General features: G+C 45.6%; 1 protein-coding gene across 3 annotated transcripts in view; it reads left to right on the forward strand.

The window, feature by feature from the left end:
- The window catches only part of LOC111150674 (calcium voltage-gated channel subunit alpha1 E), a 309,893-nt gene that overhangs the window by 267,327 nt on the left and 25,192 nt on the right, over window positions 1–17,374 (forward strand). For all 3 annotated transcript variants that reach the window (XM_022508204.1, XM_022508205.1, XM_022508206.1), the window contains 9 exons: window positions 412–549; window positions 1,639–1,840; window positions 2,668–2,832; window positions 3,447–3,557; window positions 7,239–7,322; window positions 8,289–8,414; window positions 11,441–11,506; window positions 15,478–15,569; window positions 16,144–16,309. In XM_022508204.1, coding sequence (XP_022363912.1) covers window positions 412–549; window positions 1,639–1,840; window positions 2,668–2,832; window positions 3,447–3,557; window positions 7,239–7,322; window positions 8,289–8,414; window positions 11,441–11,506; window positions 15,478–15,569; window positions 16,144–16,309 — 1,150 coding nt within the window. The remainder of the gene's footprint in view (window positions 1–411; window positions 550–1,638; window positions 1,841–2,667; window positions 2,833–3,446; window positions 3,558–7,238; window positions 7,323–8,288; window positions 8,415–11,440; window positions 11,507–15,477; window positions 15,570–16,143; window positions 16,310–17,374) is intronic.

Consider the following 17,374-nt stretch of genomic DNA (forward strand, 5'->3'; position numbering starts at 1 on the left):
GAAAAAGGCAAGACAGGAAATTGTTATACTTTTATTGAGCACCTCTTTTGTGTCAATCATGGCACTTGGCATTTTATACCCAGTTTTTCATTTTAAATCTTTACAATGACCTTTTGATATAGGTTTCATATTCATGTTCTAGCTGTGGAAGTTGAGGCTCAGAAAGTTTAAATTGCTCGAGGTTACACACTATGCCTAGTAAAAGGATTAGGATTTAATCTTCCATTTCTACTAGTCACCAAATACAACTTTTATTCCACAATCATAGACTGCCTTTGATAAGACTCTGCTTTCTTCCTTGCATTTGTACCCTGATTATTACTCAGCTGCATTATTGAAGTTTCTAGAATTTCCTTACTCTCCCACGAGCTATAGTGAAGAGGCCCTATTTCATCTGTACTCTACTTTTAGAGGCAACTATGTAGATCATGAAAAAAACAAGATGGAGGTGAAAGGCCGGGAATGGAAACGCCATGAATTCCACTATGACAACATTATCTGGGCCCTGCTGACCCTCTTCACCGTCTCCACAGGAGAAGGATGGCCTCAGTGAGTGATGGGTTTGAGTTGGCATACTTATGTGTGAGCTGGGATGGGATACATGGTTGCCTGGAGAAGCTTATTCAAGGTGAACAGGGCTAACCCTTTTGTTATTCTACCAGAAAGTAAGTGGTTATGAGGGGTGAGACAGGCGGAAGAGAAGAGGAATGAAAAGCCTTAAGGCAAAAATCAAGAAGGAGAATACAAAGAAATATTTGAAATTTTTATTGTTTCAGTCTCTGGAGACTCTTTTAGACACATTTATCCTCCATATTGGCCCTCCACCTGAGGACTGAGGGTTAAGAATGAGCTGGAAGAGGGGCGCCTGGGTGGTTCAGTTTGTTAAGCATCTGACTCTTAATTTCAACTCAGTTCTTGATTTCAGGGTCATGAGTTCAAGTCCCACATTGGGTTCCATGATAGGTATGGGGTCTACTTAAAAAAAAGAAAAAGAATGAGCTGGAAGAACTCAGAGACACTTTCTGTGATCATACCTCTTATGAAGAAGATTACAATATAGTTTTTTTTTTCTTCTCTCTTTCTTTCTTTCTTTCTTTCTTTCTTTCTTTTTGAGAAAGAGGGTGTGAGTGGGGTAGGGGAAGGGCAAAAGGAGAGGGAGAGAGAGACTCTCAACCAGGCTCCATGCCCGGCACAAAGCCCAGTGACTCACAACCCTGAGATTATGACCTGAGTTGAAATGAGGTGTCTCATGCTTAACTGACTGAGCCGCCCAGGTGCCCCTAGAAGGCTGCTGATGGCTGATTTAGACCTGGCAATTATTAAGACCTCAGTTTCTGGTGGCAGCATGCTGTAGTTGGTAAAATGCCAAATAGACATCCAGGAGTCTCTTGATATTGAATATGATGACCTAAGATAATAATGTAACTTGGTTTCTTAACAATGGATGCTATTGGGACAGGACTTAGCAAGGGCTGTGGATTGGGGCTCAGTGGTTCTTTACCAGCTTGGTTTTGGACCCTAAAAATTATGGTAGATCCTCAAAGCCAGGGAAGCTACATAAGAAAATATAATAGGGGGCACATCTCCTAACAAGCCACTGCCATCCACCATCCATATCCCATCACTCTGTCCCTATAGAGTCCTACAGCATTCTGTTGACGTGACAGAGGAAGACCGAGGACCAAGCCGCAGCAACCGCATGGAGATGTCCATCTTTTACGTGGTCTACTTCGTGGTCTTCCCTTTCTTCTTTGTCAACATCTTTGTGGCTCTCATCATCATCACCTTCCAGGAGCAAGGGGACAAGATGATGGAGGAGTGCAGCCTGGAGAAGAACGAGGTAAAAACATATGGCCTAGAGCATGGCAATTCTGGGGTCCCAGAAAGGCTGCTTGGAATCACAGTGGTAGGAAGGAAGACTTTCTTAACTTTATTAAACTTCATTTAATAAAACTTTATTGAAAATGGCAAGGTGGGAAAAGTTAATTATTCAGTCATTAAATAAATATTTTTTGAACATCTGCTCTTTTAAGACCTAAGCATGAGGCACAGAGAGCTGGTAGGATTAAGGTGTAGTCCCTGCCTTTGTGCAGTGAATAGTCTAGAAGTGGCAGTAAAGTATGTGTGCCAAAATTCCAACATTAAGACATTTGCTTATGAGTCTATGTCCCTCTGTGGCTTGTATTTGCTATAAGGATAAGGGATATGGCTTCCTTAGTGCAGCTTTTCTAGGAACAAACATAGTGCTGGCATATTGCAGGGTTCATTATTTTTGTAATGGAATGGAACAGAAACTGTTTGAGACTATGAGAAAAGAGCAAATAAAGCGCTATGGGAATGCATTGGGAGATAGTTTTACTTCCGACTGAGGGCGTCGGGTAAGGCTTCCTGCCTGCTCGTGTTGGCCGCAGGCTGTGTGAAGGACATGACTGATCACCATGAAATCCACATCCCATGTGAGAGCCCAGGTCTGTGTACTCATTTAAAGGGACCACACACCTGCACTTTGTCCCCCTAATCCCTGCTGCCCTTTTCCCCCTTCGCTTGTCCAGTCCGACCCTGGTTTCCCTGCACTGTCCCGTTCTTCTAGCCACCTAACAGAGAGACCACTGATGGGCGAGGTTGAGGGAACTTGAGCTAGGGCTAATAGCTGTGACTTTCCTTCAGAGGGCATGCATCGACTTTGCCATCAGCGCCAAACCTCTCACCCGCTACATGCCACAGAACAGGCATACATTCCAGTACCGCGTCTGGCACTTCGTGGTGTCCCCATCCTTTGAGTACACCATCATGGCCATGATCGCCCTGAACACCGTCGTGCTGATGATGAAGGTGAGTGGGTGGTGGCCGGGAGGTACTCAGCAGACAGGGCCTTAGAGCCCAGTCCCTCCCAGGGCTTGAGACATGGGGAAGATGCTTGCTTCCTTCCATTCTTCTCCACTTTGGAATCTCTTTCTGATCTTGTCCCATTCAGCACCCTCCATGAAGGAGTGAGCCCTAGAGTAACGGCCCAGTAGCACCTGGGGCCTCAGGTGCTGATGGCCGTCAGATTCAGACCAGAGTGGGAATGTCTGGAGATCCACATGATTGTGGGGTTCTAAGGGAACGTTCCAAGTGTTGGAAGAGGTGTGATCTTATTTAATAATCAATGGTGATTGGTTCCTGAAAATGTTTCTGTCCTACCCACCTTCATCTCTAGGAAGGCTGGCTATGTTTGCTAATAAGTAGCCATTGTAGGGTGTGGTCCATGGTTTTCTCCATGTTGCCCTATTCTGCTCTATGGGCTACATGGCCCTCCTCTCCAGCACGTGTGCCGCGCCTCCTGCACCACATGCCAGAGTGGCCCGCAAGGGCAGGGTTGAGAGATGGCCAGCATCGGTGACATGACATACCCCCCCTCACCTTAAGGGTTTGATTCTTTTTCTCCTTTTTTCTCTTCTTGGCAGTACTACTCTGCTCCCTGTACCTACGAACTGGCCCTGAAGTACCTGAATATTGCCTTCACCATGGTGTTCTCCCTGGAGTGTGTCCTAAAAGTCATCGCATTCGGCTTCTTGGTATGGCGTGGCCTGTGCCCCAGCATCGCACTTGTCTTCCCTTCCTTCTGGAGGCACTCCTGCCCTTTGTGGGAAGGGGGGTGGTTCCAACTCTTCCAGAAACAGTTCACATACCTGACCTAATTGTGGGCCTGTTTCAACTGCTCAATAAACTGCCCGAGAGACAAGAGGATGCTTGAGGGTATTAGGAGAAAGGGGAAAGGAGACCAGATCCCCAGCTCCATACTCATGCAGCCGTTGGCTCTGGTCTTGGCAGGTTCTGTCAGTGGCCGACGGGTGACAGAATTCTTATGAGAACTGCAATTTATTTGTAGATAAAGAGCAAAACAAAGATTGGACTAATAAGCCTTGAATGTTTATTGACTGGTAAAAGGTATAAGATTTTATGATTCAGATGGGAACATGTCTGTCCCTCTTACCCTTAAACAGAGCAGATACTAGATTTTACCTAATCATCCTCTCCCATTAGTTATATGAAGCACAGTTTCTGCTAACAAAAATGTTTTTTACTTATGCTTACAAAGGTTCATGACCATTAAAGTGTGTGTGGGGGGGGGAGGGAGGGAGAGAGAGAGAGAAAGAGAGAGGGAGAGGGAGATAAAGGTAAATTGGCAGGTAGGTAGGTATGCTGGAATTAGGTTTGTGGAGGGTTGGACCGAGTTTTTCTTTTATGAGTATTTTCCTTCTCTTCAACTATTAATTACAATCGCTTGCACATTCATGCAACTCCTCTCAGCAGTGTTAAGCAAACCTAGCCCTTTGCTTAGGTGTCCTATAAACACAATAGTTCTCTCTGCCACCCCCCTCCTTGTTTAAGCGTTTACAGTGAGATCAGTGGGATGCGGATAAACCCACTTGACAGCTGTTTCACACTTATTCAGTGTGTGAGCTACCATTTCAAATATGGTGTGTGTATGTGTGTGTGTGTGGCTTTCCCTGCAAGAAGAGAAACCTTGCTTATTATCCGAATAAGGGTTTGTCTGATAGCAGCTTTAGCGGGGCCTCTGGGCTGGGCTTGATAATTGCTGAGTGTTGACTGTGGCGGTTGCTTTTGGTCTCCTAATGACTCTTTGAAAAGTCATTAACTTGATGGTTTAGGGAGGGGAGTTGAAGGGAACCCATTGCAGGTGGCTCTATTGTTGCTTGCTTGACTCCCCTTTGAGCATTTTGAGACTTGGGGAAATAAAAGAGTAAAAAGAAACTACCACCAACAAAGATGCCTTTACAACCCAGCCTAGCCCTGAGCAGGGTGAGCAGAGTGAGGGACAGGCTGGTGCCACAACAGGGAAAGGTTTTCTGTGCATCGTGATTACTTACATATGCTGTTGACATTGTCTGTTGACTTAAGTCCCCAACTGTGCACTAATTATGGTGAACGCTGAATACATACTGACAAGCTTAGCCAGACTTGGTCCCAAAGCCTGCCTCCTTCCCACTCTCACCTTCATATTTTCATTCAAGATCTAGAGGCACTTTCACATGATCAAAGACACCACTACTCCCAATTAAACTTTACGTTGCTATAGTACTCTAGGTTTTCAGAATATCCCAACATATACTATTTTGTTAGATCTTGTCAAATACTCTGAAATACACATGGCAGATGCCATCATTAACATTGTTGACATTGTTAATTTGAATGAGGAACTTGATGTTCAGAAAAATTGGGCAGCTTTTTAAAGACGACACAGTAAAAGGCAGTAGAAATGGAAAATGGGATGGGGATAAAAAAAGGAAGAAGGAAAAAGAGGGAGAGAATGAACATGGGTTGCCATATTAAGTACAGAAGTCTTCATATCTCACTCATTTTAGCTTCATAACAGCTCTACTTAGATAGGCGTTATCAGTTTCTTTTCTGGATGGGCTAGGACTCAAGAAGATTAAGTAGTTGACCCAAGCTTACTAAAAGGCAGAGCCAGCGTTCAGATCCTGGTCTAATCTGACTTGAAACCCACTGTCTGTCCACACTGCTCTACTGGTCTACATACACGGTGCTGTTCTAAGCCACATTTTGTCATAATCGCCCTTCCACTGGAATCCAGAGCTCCTCTCCTCTGAGACCTAGATTCATGTTCTCTCTACTGTATGGGGGCCCATCCGAGAATTAAGAAGCTTGGCCCAGGTTGGGACTAGGAGAGCCCTGAGAACTGAGGAACTCAGAGACTCGACTTGGTTCTACTCCTGAGGAAGTAGGCATTCTTCATGGAAAAGTGAGTTTCTGAGGCTGTGTGCCCTGTTTCTCTACACGCCCAGCAGGTGTCCCTGGTTTTGGAATCACACAAGCCTCTCTAAGCCTTAGTTTTGTCATTCAAAATGAGGATCACAATAGCTATCTTAAGGCCTTAGGTACTTTATTGTACCCAAGGCATCTACACCTGTAGTCCTGAGTAGGTGCTCATTAAAAATAACTTTGTGGGGCATCTGGGCCGCTCAGTTGGTGAAGCGTCTGACTTTGATTTTGGCTCAGGTCATGATCTCGGGGTCCTGGGATTGAGCCCTCTGTGGGGCTCCATGCCCAGCAGGCAGTCTGCTTGAGATTCTCTCCCTCCCTCTTCCTCTGCCTCCACCAGCCCTCCACACCCACACTCTCAAAAAGAAAGAAGGAAAGAAAGAAAGAAAGCTTTCCTCTCACCGCACCCTTTTGCTCTCACTGTTTGCACGTCTCTGCCCACTCTTCTTGCCAACCCTGCCACCGGGTATTTTATGGATGTAGCGTGTTGAGGATATTGATCATGACCTACCCATAGTGTCCCTGGGAGAAGCAAACCGAAAGAACTCCAAGGGCCTAAGCCCTCATCTGGCACATACTCTAAAAGTCACTAATGCTCATTGTGACGGTTGCTGGGGATTGGCTTCAGCCGTGCTTTGATGGTCTTCTATGGAAGGTACTGCCCAAGGACAAGCCAATGACTTTGGAAACTCAAGTATACTGTTTCTTTTAAGGAATATAGTCCAAGGTTTGTGTTCACCTGAGTGCTGGAGATGGGTGCAGAGCCTACCTACTCTCTCTGTTAAGCAGAGTGTTACATGGTTGGTGGATTTTCCAGGTCCTTTATTTCTCCTCCATCTCCTTCGACCCACTCATTTTATTACTCGAAAGGTGTAACAGAGCTGAGAAAGAAGGGAAGGATGAAGTCTATTCGTCCTGTTGCCCTGTGGAGTTAGGAGAAGATTTTTGGCACATCTTTTGGCCTTTAATGACTTAAGACGTCTCTGTGAATTTTATTAATAGTTGAAAGTCAGAAGTGTGTGTTTATAGGGTCACTTGATATAATATAAACAATTTAAAAGTTGTAGAAAACCTTAGAGTAATATTGTAAATAACTTTATTGCCTTATAAGTGGCAATGATGATCCTTCCTTTTTGGGACTTTATAATGTGCTTGGCCCCAAATCTATTTCTTACATAGTTTTTTATGTAGCTTTTTAGTGACAGCTTCAAAAACAAGGTCTTCAAGTAGTGAGAAATCTGCTTCCCAAATGAGAAATTCCCAAATCAGTAAAGAAATAGCATTTCCAGTTAGAAATAAGAAACTAAAACCAAAATTAGAATGACCTTGTATGTGAATTGGTGAGTTTTAATTCCAAGTGACAACTGATGTAATGAAAGATGTCTTTTCTCCATTCCTTTTTCTTTTCCTCTTTTTTTTCTGGTGCTCTCATGACTGAATTCACACGCCAGAACTATTTCCGAGACACCTGGAATATCTTTGACTTCATCACTGTGATTGGCAGTATCACAGAAATCATTCTGACAGACAGCAAGGTGAGTGGCTTGTACATCCTTGTCTTTAAGCTTGGCTCTGAAGTAGCATAAAAGAATCCTCTATGTATGCTGTCCATTGTTTTAAAAAGATTTACTTGTTTGTTTGTTTGTTTGTTTGAAAGAGAGAGCATGAGCAGGGAGAAAGGCAGAGGCAGGAGGAGAAGCAGACTCCCCTTGGAGCAGGGAGCCTGACACAGGGCTTGATCCCAGGACCCTGAGATCATGATCTGAGCCAAAGGCAGACGTTCAACCGACTAAGGCACCCAGTTACAGTGGGTGTGTGCCCATACTTGCATACAGTCCATTTTTAACTCATCAAACCAAATGCATAGCCCTCTAAGAGCTGGGAGTTCATTTCCTCATTCCCGAGCTGCAAACACTGGAGTGGCACTGGGTCTCGTGGGAGGTTTTGTTTCATTTGCTTGACTCAACAGCAGCCACCTGATGGGGTCAGTGCAATAGGACCAGAAGAGGGCTCGTGTGCACAGCGTTCTGCTAGATTCTTTGGGAATGACAAAAGAGGCATAGTATCATTGCCCTCAAAGTTGTTTTATCTGAATTGTTTCCCTAAAATTGTTTATTCTAAAGATGACTTGGAGAGCTCATTGTAACTCTCATCGGATGTGTGCACGGGCATCATATGTGCTAGAGGGATTACTCACTTGCCTTGCTGGTATCCAAGTGCAGTCAGGAGCCCTAGAGACCCTTGGAAGACTAGAGAGGCTGCTTTCGTCTGATACACACAGGACACTCTTCTGGGGGTACGAGCCGCACCTTAGCCAGGCCTGGGAAGGCTCGGGAGAGGGTCCTCGCTGGCTCATCATTTGGAAATGGGATTGAAAACAAAAGACAGAATCCATGTCAAATTTTGTATCAGAATGAGGGATAAATATGTAAATACTAGTGCTTAGTGTTTTCTAAATGATCATAATGTCACTAGTTATGGGGTTCCTTTTGGTCCACCAGCTGGTGAACACCAGTGGCTTCAACATGAGCTTTCTGAAGCTCTTCCGAGCCGCCCGCCTCATCAAGCTTCTCCGGCAGGGCTACACCATCCGTATTTTACTCTGGACCTTCGTGCAGTCCTTTAAGGTAAGTGCAGCCGCTCTTCCTCTCTGTCTTTTGGATGGAGTACCGCCTGGCCCCACGCTGTCATCACCCAGGTCCCTTGACCTCCAGGAATGATCACCCAGGTCCCTTGACCTCCAGGAATGAGTGTTTGTCAGATACATTCGATGAAAGCAGCAGTTCTCCCTTCCAGTGCAGCTCAGCCAGGCAGCTCGTGCCCAACTGGATAGAATCTCATTCTAGAAAAACACCACCACTTTGTAACTCCCTTGTCTTCTCTTCACAGAGGCTGGGGCTTGTCCGAGGAGGTGTGCTACCTCTCTAGATAGTCCAAAAAGCCCCAAGCAGTCCCATCTTGTCAGGAGCCAGCTTCTGCATTTTCACGTACTTGCCAGTGGCTTGATTTCACATGAACGGTTTTTCAAAGGACTCCTTGGGCGGTGTTTGATTGCAAGATGAGTCATACAGTCCCATCCCTGTCTTTGTCAGTGTGTTTCCTCAACCACCAAATGTGCAGCGTGTTCATGGTCACCTCTGTGTCCTACGGTCTAATAGGATATTTGGGCCAGGCTAATGTGATGAGCTTCTTTGAATGGTCTCATGGGGCCATACAGAGGTGTATTGGTAAGAAATAGAAGTTTAAAAGCTACCTGAGATCGACTTTAATGGCAGAGACTTCCTGCAAAAGAAATTTTCCAAACATATTTCAGTGTCTTCAGGCTTTAGCAGTTACCACGGTTTGTTTTTGGAGTTTTGGGGTCTAAGTGCTGTTCAAATGCCCACTATTTTTCCTCTTACTAAAAAAAAAAGCTTTTCAGTGAATGTGTTTTAAAAATAAATTTGATGACATTGACTCAAAGCTGAGAAATCATGAATTTACCCATTGCCACCTCTATTTTAATTATTTATGTATTTTAATTGAATCTGAGAGGGTCAGCCAGTAACTTCAGTGGTTTCTCATCATTTGGGAAAGTGTTCACTGCACACCGTCATTAATGACTTATTCTCCATTGAGGTCCTGTGGGTTTGATTGGTGAGACTAGGTGTCGTAAGGATGTTCAGAACTCCTGCCAACAACGTTTTTATTGTCAAGGTTGTATCCAGAGTCATTGTTTGGTGACCTAACTCCTACAGAGGCCTCACCTCAATGAAAAGAACTTTGCCAAAGTTACATGACAGAAGAGAAATCTAAAACCTTAGTAAGAATTTACCGAGTCTCAGGTGAATTTGGATTTAAAGTCTGATACACAAGGTACTTCTAAAACCTTTTTGCTTGAGACCTTCCAAACAAGTTACAGTTAGTCTTCTCAAGAAATACATGTCAGCCTGTCACATTATTATGCTCACCAGTTCTCTGTAAAACTGCATACTGTTGAGGGCAAAGAAAAGCATGTCAAAAGTTGATGGCAGAGTGGTTGGCTCATTGCAGTGAATATAGAACAGTGGAGACAGGGTGCATCTGCCTCCAGGTGACACTGATGGAGAGGTGTTTCCTTTTTGAAACAGTCCCAGGACTCAGTAGAGAAATTGTTTTCTTACAGTCGGCTTTACAAAGGCTGCCTCTGTAAATACACAGCAGGGAGCCACAGAGTATAAAGGGCACTGCCATGGCCTACCCAAGCTACCCCCGCCCCCCCAACCTGCCATGAGCATAGCCCCCAGTTCTCCACCACAGACCCCTACTTCATTCTTCCCCATTTTTCCTTTCCTGAGTTAGAATTTATAGCATGATAAGAGAGGTGAGCAGAATGTACCTTTGATCTTTTTCCAAAAACTGGGGTTCGGGAGAGATGAGCTAGGGAGTGGGGACATGGAATAAGGGCAGGAAGTAAGCAGAAGGTTGGAGAAGGTAGCAGCACCTCGAGCTGTAAGAAAACTATCTCCCTTCTCTCTTCTACTATCAGACGGAGTCTTCACATGGCCCCTTGAAATGCAGACTTTTCTCTTTGTAGACCTTGGGAGTCAGCACTTTACTGGGGAGGGGATTCTCCTAGCAACTCTCAGTTGCATTTTAATTTTATCCTTTTTTCAAGTTGTAAGAGTCTCCCAAGGCTCTTCATTTAGCTGGCTCTGTTGATAAGCCCTGCCCTTGCAGTCTGAAAGCCTTCAATCGATCTCGTGGGATTCGTGCTGCACACAGTAGATAAAGTGGAGGCTCATAGTTGCACCATCTTCCAGGGAGCTGAGTGGGTGGAAAAGGAAAGAGGCGGAATTCCGTGTCCACACTGAGCTCGCTCCAGAATTGTAGAACGCACCCTAACCCTAAAACCAAATTGCCTTACATCCCCCACCAGCCAGAGGGCAGTTCCCTACCTTCCATCTCCTTCGCTTGCCCCATTGTCCACCTTACTGAAATGTTATCATCCCAGAGGGGCAGTCAGCTTGCACTGTATGGATTTTGTGCCACGTGGCTTCACGGCAGGGTGTTGCAGTGGATGATCTTTGAAAGGCTTTTTGGAGTTTCGCATGACACATAATGAAGTGTCAGGAGGCTTAAACACTGGAAAGAGAGGTCTCCTCAGAAGGTACCTTCTAGGACACGATGAACAACTGAGATTCTCAGCCTGTTCACTTTGCTCCCAGATTCTCCGTTATGGGCTTGGCATTGAGTGAAGGATGGGAATGGGTAATACAGGGATTTGGGAGCTGAAGCTAGGCACTTACTGTGTAGTTTACATCACCATTACCCACATTATTAATATTCTGCAATGCAAAGTGGGATGCATGGTAAGCCCAGGAGGTTTCCCCAGCTCTCCTGGGAGATCTGGGCCACACTTCTGGTTGAGTGAGTATGAGTATCCTTGACGGAAGGTAAATGACAGGCCTCTCTTTAGACAACAGCTTACCTGCCAGAGGACATGACCCTCAGCAAAAGTATGGCATTCTGCAAGAGCACAGCCCCGGGGGAATAGAGAGTCCCAGCCCCAACCACCTCATTTAAATCAGCCTCAGGGCAAGAATTCTAGTAGTGCTGGTGACTATAAATTGTGGAGCCTGGGAGCTAGCTGTCTGCCTCTGAATTTATGGTCCTGTCTCTGCTTTCCTTCCAGGCCCTCCCCTACGTCTGCCTTTTGATTGCCATGCTTTTCTTCATCTATGCCATCATTGGGATGCAGGTGAGCTCATGTATCAGGGGCCTGGTGGGGGACAGGTATTGCCCAGATCGTCACTGGCTTATTGGCCTGAGCATAATAGATTGAAGGCGAGGCTCACCATGCTCCTTGTCTCAGGATCTCCCATTTTTGAGCTGGACCTAAAAGAAAGTCAGGTGGTTCCTAGTAGCTGGCCTAATCCTAGGGACGCCCAAGGGCCGTGTGCCTGCAGATGCCTATCCAAGGGCCAGGCAGCTTCCTGGACAGTCTCTTGGGTTACCACATCCTTTCCAGTTTCAGAGTTGAGAAGTGGATCAAGTTCTCATCGTAGACATTTATTCAGGTCGCCAGAGGCCCACTGAGCAGAAGAGGCCATAGTTTCTTTCTAAAGTGACTATCATTTGTGGCCGATGGACTCCCATAAACAGCCAGCAGCCCATCCCAGGAATCGATCCAGTTAGACACACTGGATTTCCTGCCTGTCTAGGGGAGGCGAATTTTCTGACTTGGAGATGTCGAGACTAAACCCCGGCATGGAAATTCAGCCAAGTGGCAGTCTCCTGTAGTCAGCCAGTCTGGCCGCCTTTGGACTGCCAGCTATCTTCTCAACAGTACCTGCCATCTGGGGCCACTGCACATATCTCCCAGGCTCGCCGTGTCTGCAGCCTTTTTCTAGAACATCTCTGAAATGTCTCTTCTTTTTACTCTTCTTTCTTGCGGGCACTTCTTAATGTTATCCATCTTCTTCTTTTTTTTTTAATATTTTATTTATTTATTTGACAGAGAGAGAGAGATCACAAGTAGATAGAGAGGCAGAGAGAGGAGGAAGCAGGCTCCCTGCCGAGCAGAGAGCCTGATGTGGGGCTCGATCCCAGGACCCTGGGATAATGACCCGAGCTTAAGGCAGAGGCTTTAACCCACTGAGCCACCCAGGCGCCCCTGTTATCCATCTTCTAACCCCATTCCTGGAGAGATTTTTGTCCTCCAAAAGGAGCAGAATGTCAAATGTCAAAAAGTGTGAGACTTGGTTGAGAAGTAGTGAGTTCTCCTTCAATGAGGATAATTCAGTAAAGATGTCATGACAGCGTCAGGGCAATGGAATCCCCTACTGAAATTGCTGATCGGCTTGATGATGTCTGTTAAGGCCCTTCTAATTCTCAAACAATTGATTCTAGAATTTAAATGTTCTTGAACAGCCAAATAGAAACTTAATTTTTGCCCATGCTTAAAATAGCTCTTACCTCCTTTTCATCATCAATCATAATAAACTAGAATAACACCATCTCCAGTACTAAACTGTTCTCGATGTTGCTGATAATGATGATAAGACTGTTTAGCATCATTTGAACGCCTGACTATGCCAGACACCGTCCTCAACGTGTGCTCTTATCCCCATCCTTCCGCCCTATCTGCAAGCACACACACAATACATGACTAATGTATTCAGGAGCGATGTGAAAATGTTTATGGGTGGGTTTCATTGACTCCATTGAAGCTTAGCATCGTTAAGTAACTTATAACATGTTCGAGGCCTCAGTAAGTGGGAGAGCCGAGATTTAAATTTAGCTCTGTCTGCCGCACGCCCATATTCTCACTGTACTACATGTTCTCTCCTCCCACCAACAAGCAAATACAAGTATTTCTTTGACCCTTTAGTGGGATGTGGGCGTTGTTCGTCATGAAATTGTGGTCTTCACAATAACTGCAGTGTCTAATATTTTATTGCCCTTAGACTTCTTTTCAAAAAATAAGAGCCCTATTTCCATTACCCAGGGACACAAATGGCTATCCCACTGTGATTTGCCTTTAGATGGCCGTCTTCCTCCTGGTCCATGATAGAGAGCCCACACCAAGGACACTGCTGACACCTAGCTTGTGACTAGAGAAGTTGTATCTGGTATAGTCATAACAAAGCACAGGGATCCATCCAAACAGAAGCATAAAGGCAGGAGACCCATATTGGAAAGATAAATAGGAACAGGATGAATCTATGAGAAGAAGAACCATTATTCTGAACTTTCACATGCATCTTAGAAGAAGAGAGAGCTTTGCAGAGGGATCTGAAGATAGAAGGAAGGAGTAACTTGCTGGGTATGGAAAAGAGTCCTGGGGCCACAGATCATTAGAAGGCGAGGCTTTCAGCCTCAGCTCCTCCACTGACCAGCTGTGCAGACTTGGTCAGGAGTTGGATGGACATCTTCACAGGTCCTTTTATGTGCCTAAGTTTTGTGATTCCAAGTGAAAGTAGATTCAAGGTTATACGTCCATTCAGTTTTCCGGTGGGTCTAGGTGTCCCTTCTTTCTCTTTCAAGCCTTTTGGTGTAAAAAATTTGGTTTGGGACAAGAGTTAATTGAAAGCTAAAAAAAATAAAATAAAAACTTCCTTCACAATAAATATACATTTATATATTTTTGGCTTGAAAACTAGAGTAGATTTAAAATAGCTTCAGTTTCTTTGACTGTTAGACACATGCCTCATGCAAAATCCCAGCATGCCCTCCAACTAGTTGATGACTGGATAAAGTGTTTGAGAAAATCATAATGAGAACAATTAATGATGGCTTCAGGATTGTCATAGGTAGAAAACACGCGCGCGCACGCCGAGAGGGTGAAAAGGAGAGACAGGATGTGAACATAGGCAAGGATGTAGGACAGTGTTCTCCTGGAGTGCCGGGAACTAAATTTAAGGGGGACTTTTTCAGTCCTACTATTTCTTGTTTGTGGGCCCTGCACCTTCTTATCTTCCTCCTTTCCCTTTTTCCCCGGTGCTTCCTCGCTTGCCACTTCCATTCTCCCTGAGAGACAAGTAGTATTTGGGTTTTGAAAAACAGTGTTGAGAACAAATTCCCAAAGCAGGTGTCAGTGGGAGTTATTTGAGCAAAATAGCTGGGGGCAGAGATTGTTCCTCAATTGCACATTCTCAAAACTGTTCAGGGAGTGGGGGGGGGGGAATGTGTTCCATTTAGCATATATTAGATAAACGGAAGCATGTTATGTATAGGCTGGAAACAGTCTCAAAAGTCTGGCTGGGAAAGTGACCTGTAAGCCTTTGGTTATGGCAACATTGACTTGGGAGACTAGATCCTGAAACCTGAAACATGGCTGGGGCTGGGTAGTGTGCGTGGAGGGGCGCCCTTCTCATCCGAAGATATTTAGGCTCTAAGAGTTCAACATCATTCACTGGCTATGGACAAATATCTCTGAGTTTTCCCTCTTTTTTTTTTTTTTTTACATGAATTTGCATAATGACCACATTCCGAGCTCAACAACCCACAGTAGATTTATACACTCGTTCCATAGCCAGATTTACACAAGTGCATCTTATTTCTCCTTTTCTAAGTATCCGGTTGTCCTGACTTCCTTCATCCTCTTGGTCAGGACTTGGCTTTGTGTGCCTTCTTTCTTGTGGACTCTAGATTATAGATGTACTGACCTTCTCAGTTTTACATTCTGGATAGGAATATATCCAAGGAAGATTGAGATGCCTCTCTCTGACCCACACAGCTTACAAATTCTAGCACAGTATCTGTCCAAGACGTAAATCACATCTTCTGCAAAGACGCATGCTTCCATCATTACTACCGGAGACAGGGAGAGAGGGGTAGTTCCTTCCATGCACTTCTGTGATGGGGTATGTCTTTGACAGACTGCTTGAGTACCCTGGTGACAGGTACCATGGAAATAAAGAGACCAAATTAGGTGTGGGAGGAACTACCTACAGGCAGAGTGACTTCCAAAAGATCTCGCCTTCTATGGCCCTGGACCCCCTTTGCTGCAGTGGAGAACATAATTACTTCTTTACAGCAGGCCGGGAGCATGGGGTCCACCAGCCTGTCTGGGTCTAATCCTATCTGCATCAGGATTAGGCCATTGAGAAGGGCCATGCTTATGCGTTTGCCAACCCTAGTAGAGGCAGGTGCGGCTAATATTCATGTGCAGGGCGCATGACACAGCCAGTAATGCTCTTTGTTTGTTGTTGTTGTTTTCTTTTCAAGGTGTTTGGAAACATAAAATTAGATGAGGAGAGTCACATCAACCGACACAACAACTTCCGGAGTTTCTTCGGGTCCCTCATGTTACTCTTCAGGTATCTGGATGCGTAGCTGTTGTAGCAGCAGCTCTCTTGTCGAGGGAGGCAGAGTTCGTCTGCCTTTTCCTCCTATTTGTCTCTTTATTCTGCTTGCTCTGCTCCTATGAAGACATACAGTAGAGGCAGAGGTGGGGAGGGGCACTGGCTCTAAAAACCGGCTCCGATGACAGCAGGAAGTCTCCGCAGTGTCTCTGACTTGGTAGATAATTTGTAGACTGCAGGCTTAGAACATGTGTGCCAGGACTCTGAGCCGGGAAGGTGAGGACAGTTTCCTCCAGATCGAATTCCATTTAAGGGCTGAAACCCTGGATGACCAGGTTTGTGTGGGGTCTTAGTCCCAACATGGTCTCAACCACTGTCAGCAAACACTTCTGAAAAAACAGAGAAGTAGTGGGTGGGATGGCAGAGCCCAAGAGAGACCTCCTTGGCATGTTCCATCTCCAGATGGAGAGTACTAGACGGAGGAACCATACAGGGAAGAGGAAGGGATGGGTGAGTCGGGAAGGAGGGCCAAAGAGAAGATGAGACACGCAGACCAGCTACCACTAACCAAAATGTCTTTGGGGCTCAGGAGTGCCACAGGCGAGGCCTGGCAGGAGATAATGCTGTCATGCCTCGGGGAGAAAGGCTGCGAGCCAGACACCACTGCGCCTTCGGGGCAGAACGAGAATGAGCGCTGTGGCACAGATCTGGCCTACGTTTACTTTGTCTCCTTCATCTTCTTCTGCTCCTTCTTGGTGAGTAAACCCTGCACTCTTGGCTCGAGATGCGGCGGGCCGTCCCTTCGCCTCCCCTCTCCCACCTCATCCCATCCCCCAAGGAACTCTTGAAGGCCAGGATGCCTAGTGGACTCCCCAGTGAGTGACTTCCCATGGCTGCCACCAAGCAGATTTTGTTGCCTCTAGGGAAGGATTGCTGTGAGAAAGAATGATGAGTGGAATGGAGTTTAGGAAATAGAGTATTGAGTTTCATGTTGGCTCTGTTGTGACCCAGAGTACATCTCTCTTCTCTGTACCTCAGGTATTTTATCTTACAAGTAGAGCTAAGAATATCTTAGTGCTCTTTTGTAGTCTTTCAAACTGTCACGAAAAGGTACCTTGGAAATATGAAGTGATAGGATTAATAGAGTGGTGACTAAATACAGTGTCACAGATGCGGTCTCTTGACTTATGTCATTATGTTTGATGACAGTTGGCCAGCTTGACAGACGTGAAAGGATCGCTTTGGGCATTAGTAAATATTGAGTGACCTATGTAGTAAATATTGAGTGACCTCACCCCTTATAAAATGGTGAGAAGCCCTAGGTGCCTTCTTAATCTGTTCTTTGGGAGAAACTGTGAATCAGCACCCGGACTCCCAAAATCTCGATGCTGCGTAACCCTAGATGAGGTCCTGCCAGATCCATTAAAGGGTCAGTCTGGTGTTTGTAGCCACCCTGACATCCCTTGGCTTCGCTTCACTGGTCATGTCGCCGGCTGAACAGAATCCAAAACTAGGGGCGCCTGGGTGGCTCAGTTAGTTGAGCATCTGCCTTCGGCTCAGGTCATGGTCCCAGGTCCGGGGATTCAGGGAGTCGTGCTCCCTGCTCAGCGGGGAGCCTACTTCTGCCTCTGACTGCCCCTCTGCCTACTTGTGCTCTCTCTCTGTGCCAAATAAATAAAAATCTTAAAAAAAAAAGTCTGAAACTAAAGCGGTGCCCCTGAGAAGCAGTTAACCTCACAGCCGTGTGTCAGCAGATGAAGTAGGTCCCGTCCAGGCATTTCTGCCTCTCTGAGGTGACTGCGAGGGATTTGCCATGTGTC

This window comes from Enhydra lutris, unplaced genomic scaffold (assembly GCF_002288905.1).
Source record: "Enhydra lutris kenyoni isolate GAN:26980312 unplaced genomic scaffold, ASM228890v2 scaffoldscaffold24, whole genome shotgun sequence".
NCBI classification, from domain to species: domain Eukaryota; kingdom Metazoa; phylum Chordata; class Mammalia; order Carnivora; family Mustelidae; genus Enhydra; species Enhydra lutris.